This window comes from Camponotus vicinus, unplaced genomic scaffold, assembly GCF_025532165.1.
Source record: "Camponotus vicinus isolate PSW18456_S1 unplaced genomic scaffold, iyCamVici1.0 SCAF_11, whole genome shotgun sequence".
In the NCBI taxonomy this organism is placed as follows: domain Eukaryota; kingdom Metazoa; phylum Arthropoda; class Insecta; order Hymenoptera; family Formicidae; genus Camponotus; species Camponotus vicinus.
The window spans coordinates 15,382,622-15,404,341 of NW_028141947.1; the positions used below are offsets into that span (position 1 = coordinate 15,382,622).

The 21,720-nt window shown below is 33.7% G+C and overlaps 1 protein-coding gene and 1 long non-coding RNA gene across 2 annotated transcripts; both read left to right on the top strand.

The window, feature by feature from the left end:
* The first annotated feature begins 1,701 nt into the window (after positions 1-1,701).
* On the top strand, positions 1,702-4,865 carry LOC145961296 (uncharacterized). Its single transcript, XR_014435610.1, has 3 exons — positions 1,702-1,791; positions 2,778-3,051; positions 3,164-4,865. It is a non-coding gene; the product is annotated as an uncharacterized LOC145961296 (long non-coding RNA).
* Positions 4,866-6,133: 1,268 nt separating this feature from the next.
* On the top strand, positions 6,134-19,778 carry LOC145961295 (uncharacterized). Its single transcript, XM_083081344.1, has 9 exons — positions 6,134-7,257; positions 10,212-11,185; positions 11,763-12,056; positions 12,861-13,669; positions 14,161-14,328; positions 14,867-15,107; positions 16,333-16,459; positions 16,551-16,732; positions 17,959-19,778. Exons 2-9 carry the CDS (start codon positions 10,250-10,252, stop codon positions 18,202-18,204), a joined length of 3,003 nt encoding a protein of 1,000 aa, XP_082937470.1. The 5' UTR covers positions 6,134-7,257; positions 10,212-10,249; the 3' UTR covers positions 18,205-19,778.
* Positions 19,779-21,720: the final 1,942 nt, after the last annotated feature.

The window sequence follows — 21,720 nt, forward strand, 5'->3', positions numbered from 1 at the left end:
ATTTTTGTTGTTGTGTTTATATATAATATAATGAATTTATTGTATTTTACGTCGATATTGCTTTTCTGCATTTCACGTGAATCATCAACTGTAAAATATTTGTTTACTTTTGTTGAAACTCTGAAGCGTTGAATGTTTTATCTACTTTCATTCAAATCGCACGAAATACATGAGGCTTATTGAAGATGCGTGCAGAAGTCTTTGTAGATTGCAATGCTCGATTTGAAATGTGCATTATTTTGTTCGACAACATAAGAGCGCATAGACAAGAAGCGATTTTATGCATTCCGCGTCCTCATACGCTTTTCGAACAGAAATAGCGCCAGCATTATGCAACCATTCTCAAGTAAGTCAGGAAAGAATCATTCGAAGAGGTATTTCCGAACGAATATTACCTACTTGAAATCGAGAGATTCTTAAAATAAATATCGGAAGAATAAGCAATTTTTCATTTAACTTATTTCGTGAGCATGTTTTATCACAACAGTCACTTGTTATTGGAAAAAACAATTGTTTTCACTTTATTAGCATATTACAAATTCGCATGTGGAAGACAAATTGTTTTTATTCGAATATCTCGTGTAATTAAGCAGAATATAAAAGGTAATGTTTTTTATGGAATTTAAAAACAAATTAAACGTTTTCTTTTAACTTTCAGGTTAAATTTAAGCTATCTCTCTGCAGTCTTCCGAATTAAATTTCTTGAAATAAATTTTTTTATTTCTTATTTTAATCTCTATATTTTTTATATTTAATTATATATTTCTTATATTATATATAATAATATATTTTAAAATTAATGAGAAATTGACTTGACTAAAAAAGTAAATGAATAAGTTGATTTCAAATATATTTGAAATGATTCGCGTGAAATTCTACAGATTAAATTTCGTTTATGAAAACAACACGAGACACACAAAGATCTAAAACAGATTTTTAACATTAATTATATTTAATATTAATCTCAGTGACGTATAAACCTATCGATGAATCGTATCGGGGGTTTAAACCTATTTACGTCACAAGATTATAAGCAGATAAATGTTTTGCAAGAAAATTATATGCTAATTGCAGATTCGAATGTCAATTATTCGCGGCTACTCTGTCCGGTCTCTTGATTCCGAGTAAGTAATACATTGACGTCACGTTACACCTTTCCATTGCAAAAATAAGACCATTGCGTAAAGTGACATTTTAGAATAAATTATATCGCGCGATCCACGCGGCTTTAATCATTTATGGAAAATTTCGCATACATTCAAATCACAATCGCACGTCAATTTTCAGCCGTATCAATCAAATCTACATATTATACATATTCGATAGACTTATTTTTGATTAATGAAACGTAATAGTCTGTATAATTTAACACTTCGTTATTTATATCCTGTGAAACAATTTCTAAGAAAAAGAAAAAGCACACTTTTCTATCAATTACTCCAATCAGTCTTATCAGTTAATTTAATAAATACAAAATTTTCAGAGCGATAAGTTTACAAAGTCTACCTTCCGCATGTAATAGATACAGGTAATAGATTAGATAGGTATTATAATTTGATTACAAAAACATTCATTGTACATCTTTAATTTGAAAATCAACCGAGACATCCGGACAGATAATACTTTTCGCGCGAAACGTGATCTGGCAACGTGAACCACATCCGGACTCGGAGCGATCTGGATCGCGCGAATCATGGCGCTATCTCTGGGCTCGATGTGTCTCCGATGATTCGAGGAGCACTTGGTGACCTCTTTTATTCGCGACAAGAGAGACGGATATTCTTATCGCCCGTATGTATTCGCATCTGCATATGCGAATCGATTGGTCCGCTTTCCCCGTGCTGCATATCCCTCGTATGTTTTTTTTTGTGTCACGCATTCTCTGCTTTATAAATCGCGACTAACAATGACGATCAATTTTTATTGCAATTTTTAATGAGCGGATTTAATTTTTCCTCTCATACCATTTTTCCACCTGGAATATCGCTAAACAGGATATGTATATAACATTTGTCTTGAAACGCAAACAAACAATAGTGTCGCGTTTGTGTCAAAGTCAATAATAAACGTCAACTAACGCGCACTTATTTCACTCAGTTTTTCTTCTAATTCTTTTGAGCGTTTGTTTAAAAAAGCTATTAAAGATTTTTAAAGATTTCTCTCTTATTTCCCTCTTATTTTTAACGTGTTTTTGTGTAACTTTGCAATTAAAAAGTTTTACATTGCAAAATAAAATCTATTAAAAATGTAATTCGTCGTTTATTTATCTTCTTAAAATTTATTTTGTGAAGATCTTTTAATTTTTATCACTCGAAAATTATAAGTTCAGCATCATTAGAATTAGTTAATCACTAGAAAATTATTATGACTTGATATTTCTTTTTGCTAAAGTAACGTCGCTTTTAAAATTTACTGAAAAATAGCCAAAATAGTCGAATTAATTTTAATATTTGTGGATTTTAATAATATCTACAAATTCTCTGTTTTTCTAAAAAGTTGGCAAAATTATTTATTTTTAAAGCTAGTTTATGTTGGTATGCGATAACGTTTTCCTACATATATATTTATTATACAAATATATATTTAATAATTAACATACATATTGATATGTATCGTTATCTTTTAAACCTTATTTAAAACAAATATACTATTTAGTATCGCAACTTATATTGTTGATTCCTTAATCTCTAAGTATATATATATGTGTATATATATATATATATATATATATATATATATATATATATATATCTGTTTATATTTATTTACGTTGATAGCGTTCCTCTCGTTGACCAGTGAGAGAAGATGGTGACTAATTTCGCTTACGAACGACGTAGTCGGCTCAATCTCTGAATGCAAATTAAACTGGTCGGCCTTCCTCGGAAGTGGTTCCGCGATGATACTTGTCAGTACGAGGATCGGAGGAAGCAGAGGATTGAAGGGGCAGGAGGAGAAGCGAGAAAAGATCAAGATACGCTTATTTCGTATATGAATCGAATTCGACCGAATACCTGGTGGGAAATTTGGCATAATTCGATATGAATTAGACAAGTATATATAAAATTAATTAATAATATATTATTATTATAGTATAATTAATTAAAAATATATATGTATACTATTATAATTAATTAAAAATATATAAAGATAAATACATATTTAGAGGGAGAGAAAGAAAGAGGAAAAGGGAGCAGGATGATTATATCGGAAAGAACAAAAAGTGGAAATTCATTCAGTTCGATACTTATTACAGAGTAGACACAACTGTGACGCTGACTGTCAAGCATCAATGCGCCAAACGAAAAGAAAGAAACAAGTGAGAGGAATCCATCATCAGTCGCAAATTCATAAGAATTCGTTTGAATTCTTGTAAATCTACCTAAACGATGTAGAACCAAGAGTAAACAACATTGATAAATGACAGTGATATATTGAATTATTCGCGAAATTTCATCAAAGATGCACTTGTTTCCTTCTCGCGCGTTTTATAATCGCTCATAATTGTTGCAATCGTTGTTTCTCTCGCTTACTTACAATGCCTCTCATTGAGAAAAGCCGCGAAAAAAGAGATATATCGTTCTCGTATGATGTATTTTTCACACTCCAGCGTATCGGATACTTCTACAATTCAAGTTTATTATAAGATTGACAAGAGTAAGCGCTTTTTGATTATAATTGCATATGTATTATACATGCGTCAACATTTTTCCTACAATATCTGTGTAAATATTTATGTTATCTTGTGCGTCTCCGCGAGTACTTGTGTCATTGATATCTTTTCGGCGGTTTCTGAATGCGCGTCCTATAATTCACGTCTCGGCCATACATCGGGAGATATTTGTTTTTTTTTTTACATATAAGTGAGAATCTTTTAAATTTTTTAAATTTAAAATAGTATCGATTTAATCTTCCAATTTTCCTTTTCGTACTCTTTTATATTGTATTTGTCGTTTTTTGATATATATTTAATATCGTTCGTTTAATTAACATGCAAATTCGCCCTGTAATTATTTGTGAGCACATGATATCGTCGCGAAGACGGGGTTTTTTTTCAACACTTCTCCGTCTTTCCATAAACAATTCGTAAATGTTATGCGTGGCAAGTAGCGTTGTACAATTGTTAAAACAGACAGCGCGACTTGAATACACCTCGTTAAGCTAAAGTCCAATGTAAAGCAAAGTTAAAAATAAAAACAAGAGGGAGAGAAAGAGAGACGGAAAGAGAGAGAGAGAGAGAGAGAGAGAGAGAGAGAGAGAACCGACGCGTGGACTCACCGAAGATAAGATGCGGTCGTAATATGTATGCATAGAAATTAACGCACGTGTTACTACACTACATAGTGTATACCCGAGGGAGAGCGAGCGATTAATTTTGCGCGTCTTGACACGCGCTCAAATGTTAATTAGACGAGCGGTGGTGTACATACACGCGCTGACAAACGTATGTATCCATGTGGAGAACGACGTAAACGACGGTGACATCATCGCCGACGCATGCGCATCCACGATGGATCCGATCCATGACCGTACCATATGATGAGCGGAATTGGATCCTTAATCCAACAATGAAAGTAGATTGGAAGAGATTGGTAGCCTAACGAAATCTCTTCCGCTCGCATCTTATTTCCTTTAAAAATAAAAAAACTCGTTAGTCACACTTAATTTACCAATGACTTATATTTTTTTTGAGAGGAGAAAGAAGAGCGAAATGGGGAGGAAATTGAATTTTTTACGTCAATAATTAATTAACTAAATAAGTATCTGTAATTTGTCTTAAGAGATTATAAATATCGATTTCTCATCTCGATCTTTTTATTCAAAAAATATTATTTGTCTATCTGTTTAAATAAATATTTTACACAATGTTAAAAAATATTCTATTTTTCAATCTGCTGTACCTTTTAATACCCTTTAATATACATGTAAAATATTGATATTCGGCAATATAATATTTTACATATCATCCATAAGTTTAGATACGAAATGTATTATTATATCTTGCGAGGAAAAAAACGTATTGCTTAAAATAGAAAACTTATTGTTCAAAAATAGTTTCGCAATAATTTGCATATGGTAACAAGTGACGACAGCGGTAATAAAATTCCAGAAATACTGCAACGTTTAACGGTTACGAGAATTACTTTTATATGCATTAGGGGATCGATTGGTACTTAAATAAGAGAGCGAGAGAGAAAATGACTTTTAAAATATTGAAAAACAAAAAGAAACACGTATCGCGAGTTTATATTATCGGCTTGCTCGAAATTACATAACGAGAAAGCTCGATAGCACAAAAGAGGCTTGCGAGATACGATAACGGAATTATCGCCGATACGATACGTACGTACTATATAAATGTGTGTGCGTACAATGATACGGTATGGTTGCTTAACATTGCTTAACATAACGAGCCGACACTTTATTGCGATGCAATCTGACAGAGCGATCTTGCGCCGCCATAATGCCCAATTATCTTTTTTGGAAGACGCATATAACGCTCTTTAATCCTTTGAGAACGACAAACATTAACAAGTTTTTTTCCAAAAGACGGCAAACATAAATTTTCGATTTTAATCGATATATATTGCATTTTTTCACGTTTTGATATAAAATATATAGAATTTCAAGTTTTCTGAGAATGGGATCAATTCGATGACCTCAGAGTTCAATTGATCAGAGAGATTACCAATTAACATGCGAGATCAATTGGAACCGGAAATAGACCAGAGGAAGAGGTTTATCAATGAGCATTTCCCTTCTCCTATTCAACTTGAGTCTAAAGATAAAAGAAGATAAAGAACAAAAGTGATAAAAAAAAGATAAGGAACAAAAATGGTGTTGTTTGTATCAGCCAGTGAGAAAAGAAAGGAAAAGTTCAGAGTCGAAGTGAATGTTGGTCAATTGTAATGTCGATCTGACGTTTCTCGAGAGCTTTAACAAAAAAAAAAAAAGAACCGCGTTTATTTTCATCGAGTAAATTTTTGACGGATTTTGTGTTTGATTTTTCAAAAAAAAAAAATCATTCTTTCTCTCTTTTAGACTCGTGTTGCTCCGAGCTAGCTACGTTACTGGGAAGAATGCGATTATGACGCGTCGGTGGGTCGTCGGCACGCGTCAATGAGTAGCCAGCAGTCCAGCAGTCGCGCGCGCGTATCGCTTCGGATCGGCACGTTTTGCGTAGCGCGGGAGTGTCATCGTCGTCGTCGTCGTCGTCGTCGTCGAGGAGGGTGGGGGACAGATCTGTCTCGCGAATCCGCGCGGCCTTGGCGGTGCGCGTCGGGAAATACGCGCGCGATTAGAATAGGCAGGGACGTGGGAGCGGACGTGGAAATTCCAGAGAGAGAGGAGCAGCGATTTCCTCGGGGTGTCTGCCTCGGGGGCTTCTGACGTTTGCGACGAAGCCGAGGGAGCGAGAGAGTCGGAGATACCGTTGGCGGTGCCCCGTCCCCGATTCGACAGGAGTCACGGACGCGAGATAAGGATTCCGAGTGTGTCTCGCTCGATTATATTGCGGAGCGTTTCGGCTCGAGCGCCGAAGGTCGTCGGCGTACACGCGTAATCCGACTGACAGGCTGGGGAGAGCACGCGCGGGTGTTTTCGACTGTTGCCGCGCGCATGCGCGCGGGCGTGCGGCCGTGCGTGCGTGCGTACGTACGTAAGTGTGCACCGGATCGCTCGCAGAATCACAAGCGGGTCTCTTCTTCTCCTCGACGAGGTCTCGGATGGGCTCGATTCTCGCGTCGTTCGAGGTGCCAAGAGAAAATCGAATCGGAAATCGAATTAAATGCACTTTCACGGAGCGCAAAAGAAAATATATGTATACGTGTGTGTGTGTGTTTCTCGAAAAAAATTGAAATGTACGCGTAGACATTCGCTCTACGCTCTACGCATCCTAAATTAGATTTTACGAGACGCAACGAGATCGTCGAGACCGATCGTGAGAGAGAAAGAAGCTCGAGTTCCAGGGTGAAAACGGAACAATTTGGGAGCGATGAGCGGAGACGAAGATACGAGAGCGACGCCCGGAATGTGAAATATCGCGTGCCGTGCGATAAAGAGATCGCGGGTTCGAGATCGGCGCAGAAACCGGCGCGGACTTTCGGCGCTTGTCTCTTTCGCGAGTGCGAAGGCCGCGCGTGAAATGCGCGTTACTTTGACAAGCGATTCGCGCTTTTTCGAGAGCGAGTTTCAACGGTATCGTCAAAAACCTGTCCAGTTGCGACGCCATCGATTCGACGTCCCAAGGAGACGCCCGTGGTAATTAATTAACCTGTTACGTTATTACGACACTACGTGAGGCAATATTTCGCTTTCTTTTTAACGAGCTCTTTAATATCCACCAATAGATACAGGTCGATTTTTGCGAGAAGTAGCTCGAATCGCGCAAGAGCCTCATTTGAATAATTACGTAAACATTGTTTTCTCGAATAAAGATTCATGAATAGAGACAAGAGTTTCGCAAAGTTTTGAGATTTTTTTTATATACCAAATTTAGAAGAAACAATCCACAACAATCGTTTTTCCCAATTTTTTCGTTCTTTCTTTCCTTACATGTGCATTGAAAATTGGGATAAAAGATATTGCACCGGTCTACGAATGAAAGAAAAGTTTTTCTATAAAATAGGTTTCTATTGTATCAATAAATATTAATTTTTATTTTATCATTTGTAATTTCTTGAAAAAAAATTCTTGAAAAAAAATTCTAATGTAAAGCGTAACTTAATTAATTTATCCGGACTAAAAAGCCGTTATAGTGAGAGAAAGTCTAGAGAGAATCTAATTTTTTAACTTTTATATATATTCAGCCAATAAACTCTCTTGAATAAAAATATTAAAATAAATTCTCGAGTTGAAATATCGGTTTTCATGAGATTACGTGTCTTTAAAGACTAAAATTATAAGATATCAAAGAATAAGATTTTCTTATCTATTTGCGTCTCTGAAGTTTTATTTTTGAAAAACACTTTATTATCCATCATTTATCGCTCTATAATCATTGATGAGAAAAAGAAAGAGAAGCAAATAGATTTGAAGCGTTATAACATTTTTTATCGTGACAAAGAGAGAGAGAGAGAGAAAGAGAAAGAGAGAGACTTCATTGCACTTGTACAATAAAAACTTTGTTATGCAGTATAATTTTATACATTTGCGAGTGTTATGCGTGTGCGAGTTGCGTGATAGTCGTGTGTCGATGTAGACGAGAATTAATATTCTTGTCGACATCAAATTAATATCTATTTCTTGGAAGTTTCTAGCAATTTTCTAACGATCGCGCGCATATCTTGTTTTTGATCACATATTCATTCTTATAGATGCAAAAAACACACGTCAAAAATATTCTGCCAAAAAGAATAGGGAACCAATTTACGCTCTAATTTACTCAAATTTTGTTCCTATTTTTTATTTATTTTATATTTTAATCGATTAATTATTTTATTTTATATATCAATGTTTTTCATATAAAGATTAAATGATCCAATATTTCCCAAAAAGGGATTTTTCCCAAAAAGATAACTTTTTTTATTTTAATCAGGAGAGAGATTGAGATTTAACAATTATAATATTTTTCAATAGAATTCTTGAAGCGTGACTCGAAAAACAAAAGATGTCAGATTTTTTAAACAAAGTTTTGTTGGTGAAATTTAGAATTCCGAATTAGAAGAAAAGAATTTATGATTCTAATATTTATTACCTTATACGCTTATTTAAATTACGTTATTTAAATTTTGATATCGTCATTATTTGTTTTTTTTCTAAGCGTATTATATTTTATATAAACAGCTCTTTAACTCACAGGTGTAAGGGTTCAGTTTTATTGAAAAAATTGTCAATCAATTATCCGGGCATCCGGGGATCCGATGGCCTTCTAAACTTCGATCAAAGTTATCGTTATATTACCGTGATGAATAGCGGAAGCCAAACGAATTGAGTTATCAACGAAAAGATACAAATTGTACCGAGTTATTTAAAAGCTGTTTATATATTTTTTCATTTCATATATTTTATAATAAAATAGCTGATATTATGTTTAATATTTTTATTGTTTTTCAAAAATTCTGTATTTCACAGAAGTAAAAGTTTTAAAATAGTTTTATAATATAAACTATTATAACATAAAACTATTTATATAATAATACAAGTCTTAAAATAATTTGAGAATTTGTAGTGTCGCATATTGTTAGTTGTAATGATTGAAATTAATAAAAGTCTTATTACGTATTTAATGAGCATCGTTCATCCATATGGCAATCGACTGTTAAATGATAATACGAGCTTTATTGTCTCGGGAACATAGGTTATCGTGAAATTTTTTACGAATTCTATTTAAAATGCAATTGAACTTCATGCGTGATGTTGCAAGATTCCCCATGCACATTTTTTTCATCAATAATCATTGTTTTTAACTATCGCTTATATATAAGTTTCTTTTTAATCTGCTAAAAATTTATGCAAGAGTGTATATATTACGCGTTGTATATTTCTTTCGCATCGAACATATGATGTGCGATGTTAATGAACGAATATTATCGAATGATAAAAAGCTGTCAAATAATATAAAACATAGTCCCAGATATCATAACGGAAAGCTTTCATATTTACTAATAGCGTTAAGTAGTTGCTCGACAAACACTTTTGCGATGATCGCAGTGACCGGAAATGGTCAGAAAAAAAGAAAAAAACAGTATTTATCTACATATGTATAATTATAACGCGAAAGAATAAAAATTGCTTCTATGCAAAAACCGACGCGCTTTTGAAAGGATACGATTAGACTTCATCTTTTGAAAAATCTCTCAAAAAATCTTTATTGCTATATGTTTATTATTAATTCTTGCCGAATAATACGATGTGATATCTACAACATTTAAGCGTTAAGACGTAAAAATCATATTGTGCATCGTATTGTTTCCTATAATAAAATATGAATGTTTTTTATGATAACATTTTTTGATTGATTTAGATGATATTATTTAAGCAATTTTAAAATAACCTAAATATTTTATTTCATTGATTAGAAATAATTTCTGTGACTAGAAAGATGAATAAAAAAAATTAGACGTAATAAAAATATTATATAAATAAATATAATCTTTAACAAACAGCAATAAATATGACTTTTATAATTAATAATACATTCGTAAAAAAAAGAATGTTAATTAATTTAATGGAATTATTTTTATGCTATGATCTGTGGAATTGATTTTTTTCAGATTCACAAACTTGAAGGGATATTAATTAACCAGGAAACATGAAGGTCCCTAATCAAGACTGCGCAAAATTAGGAAAAACCCAGGCTACACCTAACAAGGCGAATCCTGACCATGTCACGCTGATCCGAATCGAGGAGTGTCCATTGCAACGCGTCTCGATTCCGGACTGTTCATCCATAAGCTCTCTGGAAGAAGGTTACGGATCAGCCGAAGATATGTCGACCAGCCCGGACACGTCGAGCGCGGACGTGGGCAAGAGCTTCGATCTCGAGGATAACTTTCGCGAGAAATTGAACAATTTCGAAAATATAATCGAGAAAATCCAAAATTTACATTTCGGGTCCAACGAGAACAAGAACGATGACAACAAGAAGAACGCCAATGAGAACGTCGATAGGACGTGTCGCGTTAGCAACGAGAACAATGTGGACAATGAGGAGTATTGGGATACCTGCAAATCGCGAGCGAGCTGTCACTCCGATAACGAAGACGAAAACAATAACGAGGACGACAACGTCACGGTCGACGACAATGAGTATTGCCTACCCCTCAACTTCCGCGACGAGGAACCACGTCTCTCTCTGGACGATCGAAATTCCAACAAGGACGACGATTCGGAAGCCGAGCAAGAGCGACGACAGAAGCATGACTCCGATCTGATCGCACGGGGACCGATCAAGCCCGATTTCCAGACCATACGGACTGGTCATCCCTATTCCATGGTGAGCTCTCTGTCACGTGTCAACGACAGCGTGGACGTAGTAGCTCACGTGGACTACGATAAGACCGCCGAACAGATTTTGAGGAACAAGGATTACAGCGAGAAACTGAATCCCTGTTTGGATCAACTATCGAACTCGAATTATCGAAATAATCAATCGTCGATTGGAGCGATAGTCGGTCTGACGCTGGACTCTGGCTGGACTGGAGAGAATGGCGGCGATATCTTTCACAGCGGACATCCTAGCGATGACGTAAGTCTATTAAATTGTCATTGAGACTATGTAGTATTACGACGTACGATAACGTTCCTACAAGATTGTGTACTCGTAAGGTCATCGTTACGTCATGAGAGTTCAAATATTGAGGCGCATTTTTTCTTCCCGATAAAATTATATACAAGTCGTCAAAAGCAAAGAATTACTTATGTTTATATATATTTTTAAATTAATATGCGAAATATTTTGATAATCACTTGCGATTTAATATCACGTAAAAAACAAATTAAACTGATTAATCTGCAAATGTCACATTTGATTGTAATAAATTAATCATGTCACATATTATTATTTTTGACTCTATCAATTTTTCTTTAGGCAAACAAAAATTTTTAACGACTTGAAACGAAAAAAAAAAATATATTAAAAATTATAAAGATTCTTGCCTTATGCAAATCAATCGTGCAATTATGTAATTATTTAATCGATCGATGAAGGAAAGCATAAATTACACGCGGCTAAAATTAAATAGTATCGGAATAAAACATAATGCTTCGCAGAAAGATTTCCCAAGTACTTTTGCTTAGTTAAACGAGGATTTATCTTGTTTCAGACCGCGACACTTCCCTCCATAATCGTCAACGAGCCGGGAGAGGAGTCCTTGATGGACATCCTGTCGCGCGACGGTTTCCAAGCGGCGATACTCTCAGACGCCGGTAGCCACTCGATCCCTTCGCCGAGAAGCACGAAAACCTGGTCCGATTCCCCGGCGAGCAGCCACAACTACGTCGTCTCGAGGTCGAACAGTCGGGCGTCGAGTCGCGCCCAGTCGCCCGGATCGGCCACCAACTTGGAGTCGCCGCAGATGCACGTCAACGTCATTGGCAGCCCGCTCGGTTCACCGCAGGTAAGCCCGGCGCGATAATTCGCATAAATGCATGAAGAGCGACGCGCGCATAAACAGCAAAGGAATAAGTAAGGCCGCGGCGCATAATGAAGCTTTTCACGGGAAGGAGAGCGGCTGAATTCGGCGAGAATTTGATATTAAATAACGATCGCCGCGTTTCAAGTAACGATCTCGATCGAGCGGAATAAACTCGAATGGAATCTCTTTTATAGATTTTAAATTTATTCGTGATAGATCGATATCGAGCAAGGCGCGATTTATCTCTAGACTGACTAAAATCTGGTGCGACTTTTGTAGACAATTTTTGTAGACGATATTTTTATTATACATTCAACCGACTATATCTTTTGCGATGTTATCTGTACAATTTCTCTTCCGTTCCTTATATATTTGTGCTCATCTGATTAAGTATTTGATGCCTGTAATAATGACATTTTTTCAGACGTATGTTTTTATGGCTCTTCGTAAAATTATTTCTTAATTCAAAAGATTCTATTATTAGGTACTAAGTTTATTATGTGAGAAAGAAAAAGTGTAATAAACAAAATTTAAATGTGGGAAAGAAGAAGCGTAATAAACGAAGTTTGAATATTTAAAATTGACTTCGTGACCGATGCGTTGTGTCGTTCCGTCTATAAAACACCTTTTATCATCTATTTCACAGAGTCTCGTAAAATAACTATCTGACAATTTGTACGAATTTATGTCGCGGACATTCATCATATTTCACCGTGATAGATAAGCGTGAAGTGAATCCGATGGCAGGTGATTTCGATTAATCGGAATCGGAATTTTTTCGTTTAGATTGCGTCAACTTATCGAGCTTTACCATCCTCCTCGTCCTCGTCGTCTAATCAATCCTACAGCGACGTATCCAGCCCGTTGAATTATCAGACACCCCTGAATCGTCAACTCCAGGAACAACTCGACGAGACGCTGTCCGGTTGGAAGGGCACCTACGATTCCTCAGAAACCATCGTCAACAGCAGTGATACCATCGACTGCTCGTTGCTGCACGAGCTGCAATTCGTCGAGCAGGTTATAGAGGAGGTCAAGCAACGCAAGGAGTCGCTGAAGGAACTGCAGGTCGCCTCCAACGTCCCGTGTTTCTCGTCGAGCTACAACGATCAATGCGTTCCCCCGATGCGAGGAACGTTGGAGAACAACCTGGAGTACAATTGTCCTGTGACGAGCGATGCGCGAAAGAGCGAGAAGCCCATCTGCTTGGATGTACTTAACAGCCAAGCCAACCCCATCGGCAACCTCATGTCGGTTTACACGAACAGGCAAAACACTAGTGGAGGCACGCTTGTGAATTGCACAGTTAACGGCCAAGCGGCTACTGGTCTGGAACAGAGATATTTCGAGACGAGCGTAAAGAACCCTCAGGTCGATGTGTCGACGTATACCTTGCACAATATCGCTTTAACTGATAACGAGAGGCCCGTGAAGATGCCCGAGCCGAACGGAGTGTCTCGGGAGAACTACGCGATGCCACGTGCCATATCCAACGGAGAGAAAAGATACAATCAGGCATCGTCGACATTTGTATCCAATGACTATCAGATACCGACGATGGTCTTCTCCTCATTTACATCCAGTCGTCCGCAGAGGTAAGCTAAACAAAATAATTCTATTACAAATAAAAAGCCTCTTTTCTCTTCTTCGGAGATGATCAAGATGTGCTCCAAAATGTGCTCTGTGTTCTTCTAAGTGCATCTTCATTGTGTATTATTATCCAGTGCTATGCAGTGCAAAAAATATTATATTCCATATTTGCGACAAGTTATAAAATCAAAATTAGTAGCGCAATCGCAATAAAACATACGATAACGAAAAAGTTTTTTTTTACGATGGATTAACTACTTAAATTCTCTGATAATATTTTTGAGGGCATTGAAAAATGTAGAGACTAATTCGTAAATCGCAAGTAATAATCTCTGAATTCTCGTGTTACATAAATATATTTTTGATTAATTTTTCGATTTTAATTTGTACGAAAGCTATAATTTTTATATCGCTGTTAAAATATATAATTATCATGGCTTTCGCATGAATATGATATGATAACATGTGTGGTTAACGACCCGGTCTGTTGCGACAGAAACTCGAATCGAGGCATATTACCGTGGCCTTCGTTAAACTTGCCATCCGTAGAAGCGAGTGAGAGATTAAAGAAAGGATTGGATCCTAAGGAAGTAGAAAGAGCCATGAGTAATCTCTTGAAGAAGTCCGTAGAGGAACTAGCGGCCGCGGATGAGGATGGCGATACGTAAGTGACTCGTTTCATTTTATATGTAAGTGTACGAACAAAGCGTACGTGTGTAAAAAAAAATACATGCGTCTTATATATGTATTTAAATACATATATCGATTGATATCATCGAACATATTATTTTTATGCAATTAATAAAAAAGAATAAACTCTGTCGTTTAAATGCAAAATTTAATTAACCAAGTTCAACATTTTTCTTTTACTTTTAATCTGATTTTTAGTGACATGCAATGGATTTTTTATTTAAGCCGTATTTAAAATTTTTATTGTTGATAAGGAAAAAATTAGAATAATAATTTTTATTAGCTTAAATAAAAATCCATCACAAAAAGTCACTAAAAATTATATATATATGCTGCGTGCTTAATTAAAATACTTTCTATTAATTTACTTTTTAATTAAAAAAATTTGAGATGTTCTAAATAAAAAAATCTGTGGATCACATCGGTTTGTTTTCAAAATCGCCTCTATTTAATTACTAGTCTTTAACTCATCATCATCGACTTCATGTCGTTATATGTGTATTATATAATAGGCCATTGATGTGCCTGGTGGGCAATCCGGAAGAATTGACGGAGAAGAAAGCTTATCTGGCACCGTTGGTTGAAAGATTGGACAACATACCGGGCGCCCTATCGATGATGAACAATCGCGGCGAGGACGCTTTATACTTGGCCGTTATGAATTGCCCGGAAATGCCGTATGTCAGTGGATATCTAGCCGCCAAGATGCTGCAGAAGGGGATTGATATTAATCAAAGATTATGCCACATACATGTGAGTTTTCTCATATATATCTGATTCCTTATTATAGGCGAGACTCGTGATTTTTTTTGTAGTTTGTTATAGGACTCCACAAGATTCAAAACAAGACAATATTCGTAAAAATATTGATATTTGAAAATTTTCAAAAACTTGAATCTTGTTTTAGCCTTGAGTGAATCTTTATAGTAAAAATTTCATTTTGTATTGTCTTGTCTTGATTTTATTAACAATTTTTACACTAAACGATTATTTAAAATATATATAACATAATATCTCCTTCTAAAATTTAAGATAATTATTATACTATTTATGTCATTCGTTTACTTCCTAAAACACAATATATATATATATATATATATATATATATATATATATATATATTTGTTGTCTTTCCGAAAAGTTGCATAGTTAGACGCGACTTATATGTACACAATCAGAAAACCACGTATATGTGCTGTATGCAAGGTTTTAAAATAGCTAAATAATTGTAAAAAATACATTACATTTATTTCATTTATTGTATTAATTATTTTTAAATTTGTTAATATAAATTTATATTAATATTTATTTACTAAATAAAATTTTTTTAGTTCGTATATCATGTGATGTGTTTTTTTTTGCATATAATTTATAAATATACATATTTTAACTTTTTTAAAAAACGAATTATCTTGACAAGACTTGATTGTTTTGATAACTAATTAAAAATCTTATCTTGATCTTGTCTTAAATTTCGAGACAAGATAAAACAATATTAAGACTAAGACCCAATTGCACTAACGTTATTTTAGCTTTAAGCGAGACTTAAATATATGTCTATCTTTATCTTTCTTTCTAGATAAATAAAGACAGACATATATTTAAGTTTCGCTTAAAGCTAAAATAATGTTGGTGCAACCGGGCCTAAAATATTTAGACTTAATATCTTGTACAACTCTAATTTATTAATCGCACATACATATATACGATTCTTCTGGTTTTAATCGAGGGTTATTACATTAGGATGAATTTGTTTGTACATGAAAAACGATTTCTATTACGGAAACACTTCTTATCGCTGAAATAATAATAGCACGATTATTTCTAAATATATTCTCAAATGACTAATTATTTACGATTAACTAGATAATTGCGATTGCAACTTGAAAAAAGGAATGGACGTAATTAAACGAATGACGTAGTTTTAAAGATAATTTTATGCAATTTTCCTGATACTATCATCGTGTTTTCATTTTAGGGTGACACGCTAATACATAATGTCGTGGCGCGAGGCGATTCTCACGGGGAGGTTCTGGCGGAATTATTATCGTTAAAAACGCCTGAAGGCAATTCTGTTTTTAATCTCTCTCACTGCAATTACGATGGTTAGTTATGCATAGAACAGGATTAAAAAAAGATTGAGATTGCCGATCTGAGATAAGTGGGGTGAGAACACGTGTTTGTGTATCGTTCCAGGTAAAACCGCTCTTCACATAGCGGTCGAATCGCACGATCCTATCGGACGGGGTGTCAAGTCCTTGATCACGACGCGTCTGCTGCTGGAAAACGGCGCGGATCTCAAGGCCAAAGATAGCAAATGCGGCGACACCGCTTTACATATGGCGGCCTCGTTGAGTTGCGATCCAGCGCTCGTAAAGGTAATCTTCGTCTGAGGAGGATTTCCCTCCGCAGAATTCCTGCGTCAATTATTCGCGAAATCGTTGCCACGTATCGCAGGCTATTGCATTATTGCAATACATCGCTCATTGGAATTACGAAGAAACTGTCTTCAACTATCGATGTAAAGTCTTCCGCGATTTTCTTATAGCGAATTGTTTCGATGGAAGGAGACTAAAGTTTCTGAACAATCTTGAAACTTTGAAAATTGCGAGAGTTTCCCCCATTGATTTTCTGACGAGCGTAAATGAATTATCTTACAACTGATTTCAAGCGAACTTTATTTTAACATGAATTATTTTGCAGCTTAATTGTAGTTAAAATGTTTAATCTTGACAAACTTAAAGTTACTAAAGGCGATTTTGCGAGCCCTCTGTAGTTAGATAGAAACAATATACGATTTCTAAAGCATTCTATATGATTGCTCACTTATAATGTACTCAAATGAGATATTATTCATTCTCAATTTTTTTTCATGTTTGACTAGAGGAAAACATCAATCAATTAGAAATATATATATAGAAAGAGAAAAAAGTAATCTTTTCATTCTCATTCATCTAAACGCTCGTGATAAGCCTCATGATAAAGTCCATTAAGTCCGATAGTGGATTGTTGTATTTAATAATTATAAAACAATACCGCGTTGTTTCAGGCGTTAATAAAAAATCAATTTAGTGATCTCACGCTTTTTCTTCTGTCGCATTTAACGTACATACAATAATTGCTTCTTGCTTGAGAGAAAAATGTATCTATCGAAAGCATCATTTTTTATTTCTCTCATATATAAAAGGCATTTATTAACAATAAATTCATACATTTAAAATTTACTTATATTAATAATTAACATAATTTTCTTAATTTATAAATAGTGCACTCAGAGATTCTAAAACCAATTATTGATTTTAAAAATCACAATAAAAAGGGATTTAGAAGGATATTTTAAATATTTTTCAAAATAAAATAATATTTAAAAACAAAATGCCTTTTTTTAAAATACTTTTAAAAATCAAATTTTTTAAAAATAGATTCTAGAAACTAGAAAATATGAGACGGAATTTTTAATATGAATTATTTACTTAGAATTTGGTCACAAACTTGCGCCACATTTTCGATTCGGGGAGAGATTGAATTTTTGTATCATGAGTGATACGCGATATATCGTTACATTTTTCGCGAATTACACTTAGATTTTTCTCATTTTCAACAGGTGTTACTATGCAAGGCCACTTTGAGGATCGTAAACGAGAGCAATTACATATGCAACACGCCACTACACATGGCCGCAGCAGTTTCGAATGCCGTGCCTTTGGAGAAGCAGAAGGAAGTTTGCCGACTCCTGATACAAGCCGGTGGTCAGACCAATATACAGAATCGACAAGGAAAGACACCTCTAGCTCTCGTGTCGTCAGAAAGGAAGGAGGCTATCAAGAAAATATTCTATAAAAAATTATGATTAATAGACACGCGAAATAGACTTCGACCGATCGCGGACTCTACACAAGACTGATCTCTATAAGTGTTCGAAGGAGCAAGCATTTAAACTCCACGAAGATTTTCCGTACCGTTTTGGTACGACACGTTCATCGCGAAAAAACTTTCAAGACTGTGACCCTCAAATTAAGAAAAAGAATATCGATATGAGATGTACACACATTGTTGATCACACGAAATTGTTATAGTCCAAGTATTCGAGTTGCGAATCTGATAAGGAGCAATTTATAATAGGTGATTATGATTTCATATTCGCGATGTTGATCTGTAAACGCGGGCGTATAACTTTAAGAACTAATGATCAATATTCTTCTCTGACGGTAGAAATAAGAGAAAAATATGTTGTGTATTTGTGTGTGTATAATATTTTCTTTTCTTTTTACACATTTTCCCTCTCTCTTCTTTTCTTCTCTTTTCTTTTTTTCGGAAATGTTTATTATTCACATTGGAACTAGAGTTTCAGTGTACTAATATATTATTTTTAATATATAAAAAGAGACTATAAAAATAATAATTATAAACATAGACATTTTATGCTAGACGGGATATTCTAGTGTTGTGTTGCTTATGAACTTTGTACAGTTAAAATATGGTAAATAAGATTATCACTTTAAGTCGTTAAGTTTTAATTACGTAGACTGCAACCGTTGCACTTCGATAATGTTTAAGTCTTTCACAACTAATAGAGAAGCATTTTTAACGATTAAATACTTTTTAATAACGTAGAATTTTAGTCAAATATCTTACTTATATCTAATCTATGATTTTTTTTTTAAACATTGGCTTGAATTTTTATAATTTATAGTTTAAAAATGTACAAAAAGTATACTTGAGTTACTCAAAATTATTATGTTCGATCAACAACGAAGATATTGAACCGCAATGTTTGCAAAACACACTCGCAATTCTAACATCCAGTACTGAGATAATGTCTTTCTTTTTAATTAACATGTATATATTTTCTATCAATATTGTAAAGTAAAAACATTTATGTTCACGTTATTTTACAATTTTAGTTAATTAAACGCTCGCATATGTATATAATGAATTGTATGATACAAACACACGTAAATGCACACGAAAAAGTGATTATACAATTTCCCTAACTGTTCATCAACTTGTCATCTGCTAAGAAAAATATCAAGGTTGATTAAAAAATATTTCCTCTAGTTATCTTTCTTTCATATCGCATTATTCGTCATTTATTCAGAAATGCAGAGAATAGGAGCGCTAATTTTATAAAATCATCACATGAGTCAGTCATAAATATTATTACAACATAGAGAAGGAAAAAGGGACGAGAAATAATAGCTAAGACGCTAGCTTCGTAGACGTGTTTGTTTTACAAATCGAAAGGTTGATACTAACATAAGTCACTACTACTACGCTTAGATAATAAGTGACGTGTAAGTACGGTATGTTGCAAAAGCGTTACGAAAACGTGCATCAATTCTGACGAAACATGCGTGTGTGTATCGTGTTGCATTAATATATTCCTATATGTAAATCGCAAATACATTTTTACATACATGATAATCGCGCCGTTTGGTATTCCCATCTCTCCCGCACTACCAACGAACGATTTGCAATAATTATTTGCACATCGAATCTAAAAATGATTAGTTTTATATCCAGTGAATCCTTGCTGGCTGATTTAATATAATCGATAATTTTGACAATGCAAAATTTAACAAATATTTGTAGCTACTTCTTTTTACAACAAAAAGTTCTAGAACGCGATAGCTTTTTGTTTTTGGATTATTATTTACATATATGTATCATAGAAAATAAGAAATTTCCATATAATATTTATGGAATATAAATAATAATGGAAATACGATATTATATTTGTCATGTAAGTTAAATTACAAAAATTAAAAAAGTTTGTGTATTATAAAAAAAATTAAATAATCTAAGTATCTTTAGAACTGATAAATCTAAATTTAATTTTAATAAATTTATTTAAACAACACGCACAAATCTTGCCCTATTAAATTGATTGTTTAATAAAACAAATGCTGTAATGATCTCAATTGCATTTCCGATAAAAAATAAATCTGAGAGCGAAAGAACAATTTCGTTTTTCTTACAACCTCATCCTTCAAAAAAAATTTAATCTTTTTCTATATAATTTAATGCTTATTAAATAATTCTACTTATGTATATATATATATATATATATATATATATATATATATATGTACATATTAAATAATTCTAATTATGTATAATATAGATAAAATAAAAAATGAGATAAATTTTGACTCTATTAGATTGTTTTATTTTTATTCAAAGTTTTATTAATTATTCGAAAAAAATAATCGCAACAACTTTTTATTTTTACCATCGATTTCATAATCAATATTCAGAAAACATTTCCATATCGCGTCGTTAAAGTTATTAAAATTTCTCTGCTTTTGATACTGTAGTAAGAAATTAAAATACTTTTTCTAAATAAACCTCTAAAATATTAGACTGTCGAGTAAGCAAAATATCTATTGTGTGTATATATATATCTTAGCGAGAAGATAAATTTTAGATAGCTTTAAAAATATACATAAACTTAAGAGTGCACATCTTGCCCATAAAAATCGTTTAAATATTTTTATCAAAATTGTATATTTCTCTTAGAAAACAAATTACGAAAGAATAATTTATGAATTTTAATATCCAATAATCAACTCGGCGCCGCTTACTTAATGTAGATTAGCATAATTTATCAATTTCAATATTTCGAGGTAATAAATTATTAAATTTATATGGAGACGATGATTGCATAATCATATTTCAATCTTCCATCACAGACGGTTTCTCTTTCCTCGCATCTACATATTATGCATATATAATGATTCACTACGGGGAATTGTAGCTATCGCAAAATACGAGCTAACTAATTTGTAATTTAATTAACCGCCGTATTATTCCTCTTTCCGTGCACGATTATTTGCCTAGTATATTAAAAATAAACGCTGTTTATAGGGAAATTTGGACAATGTAATATAATTTTCTATAAAATCACGATTTTTCTAATATATTACTTAAAGACGTATTTATTATTCTTTCTATGTCTAAATATTAAAATTAGTTCTAAATAATTAAGAATTGTAAAATTATTAATTAAAAATTAAAAATTATTATTTTGAAGAATAAGAATAAAAATTATAAATTATTATTTTGCAATAAAATAATAATTTATAATTTTTATTCTTATCGGTTCTTCCTTTCGGTTCGTACTTGAAATAATAAAAGAATAAATCGCGAGAAATGCACGATTCGATAAAAGCCATTATCTCGATACAATTACGCATCGCTTATTATCGAGTTGATTAATCGTTATTCACTATGATAGCAAATTATTATTTTATGTATCTCTCTTAGTCTGACTCTTCCCCTTCGATCTGTCCAACATGGGTGACCCTGCTGATAACGGCCGGTATTCATAGTCTGTTCTTATATTTAAAATCGTCATAAATAAAAT

What these genes read in the sequence shown, in the direction of transcription:
- LOC145961295 (XM_083081344.1), top strand. Translation starts at nt 10,250, where the DNA reads ATGAAGGTCCCTAATCAAGACTGCGCAAAATTAGGAAAAACCCAGGCT. An exon ending in GCCCGCTCGGTTCACCGCAG is followed by an intron (nt 12,057 to 12,860) that starts GTAAGCCCGGCG and finishes TTTTTCGTTTAG; the next exon opens with ATTGCGTCAACTTATCGAGC. An exon ending in GCGATCCAGCGCTCGTAAAG is followed by an intron (nt 16,733 to 17,958) that starts GTAATCTTCGTC and finishes CATTTTCAACAG; the next exon opens with GTGTTACTATGCAAGGCCAC.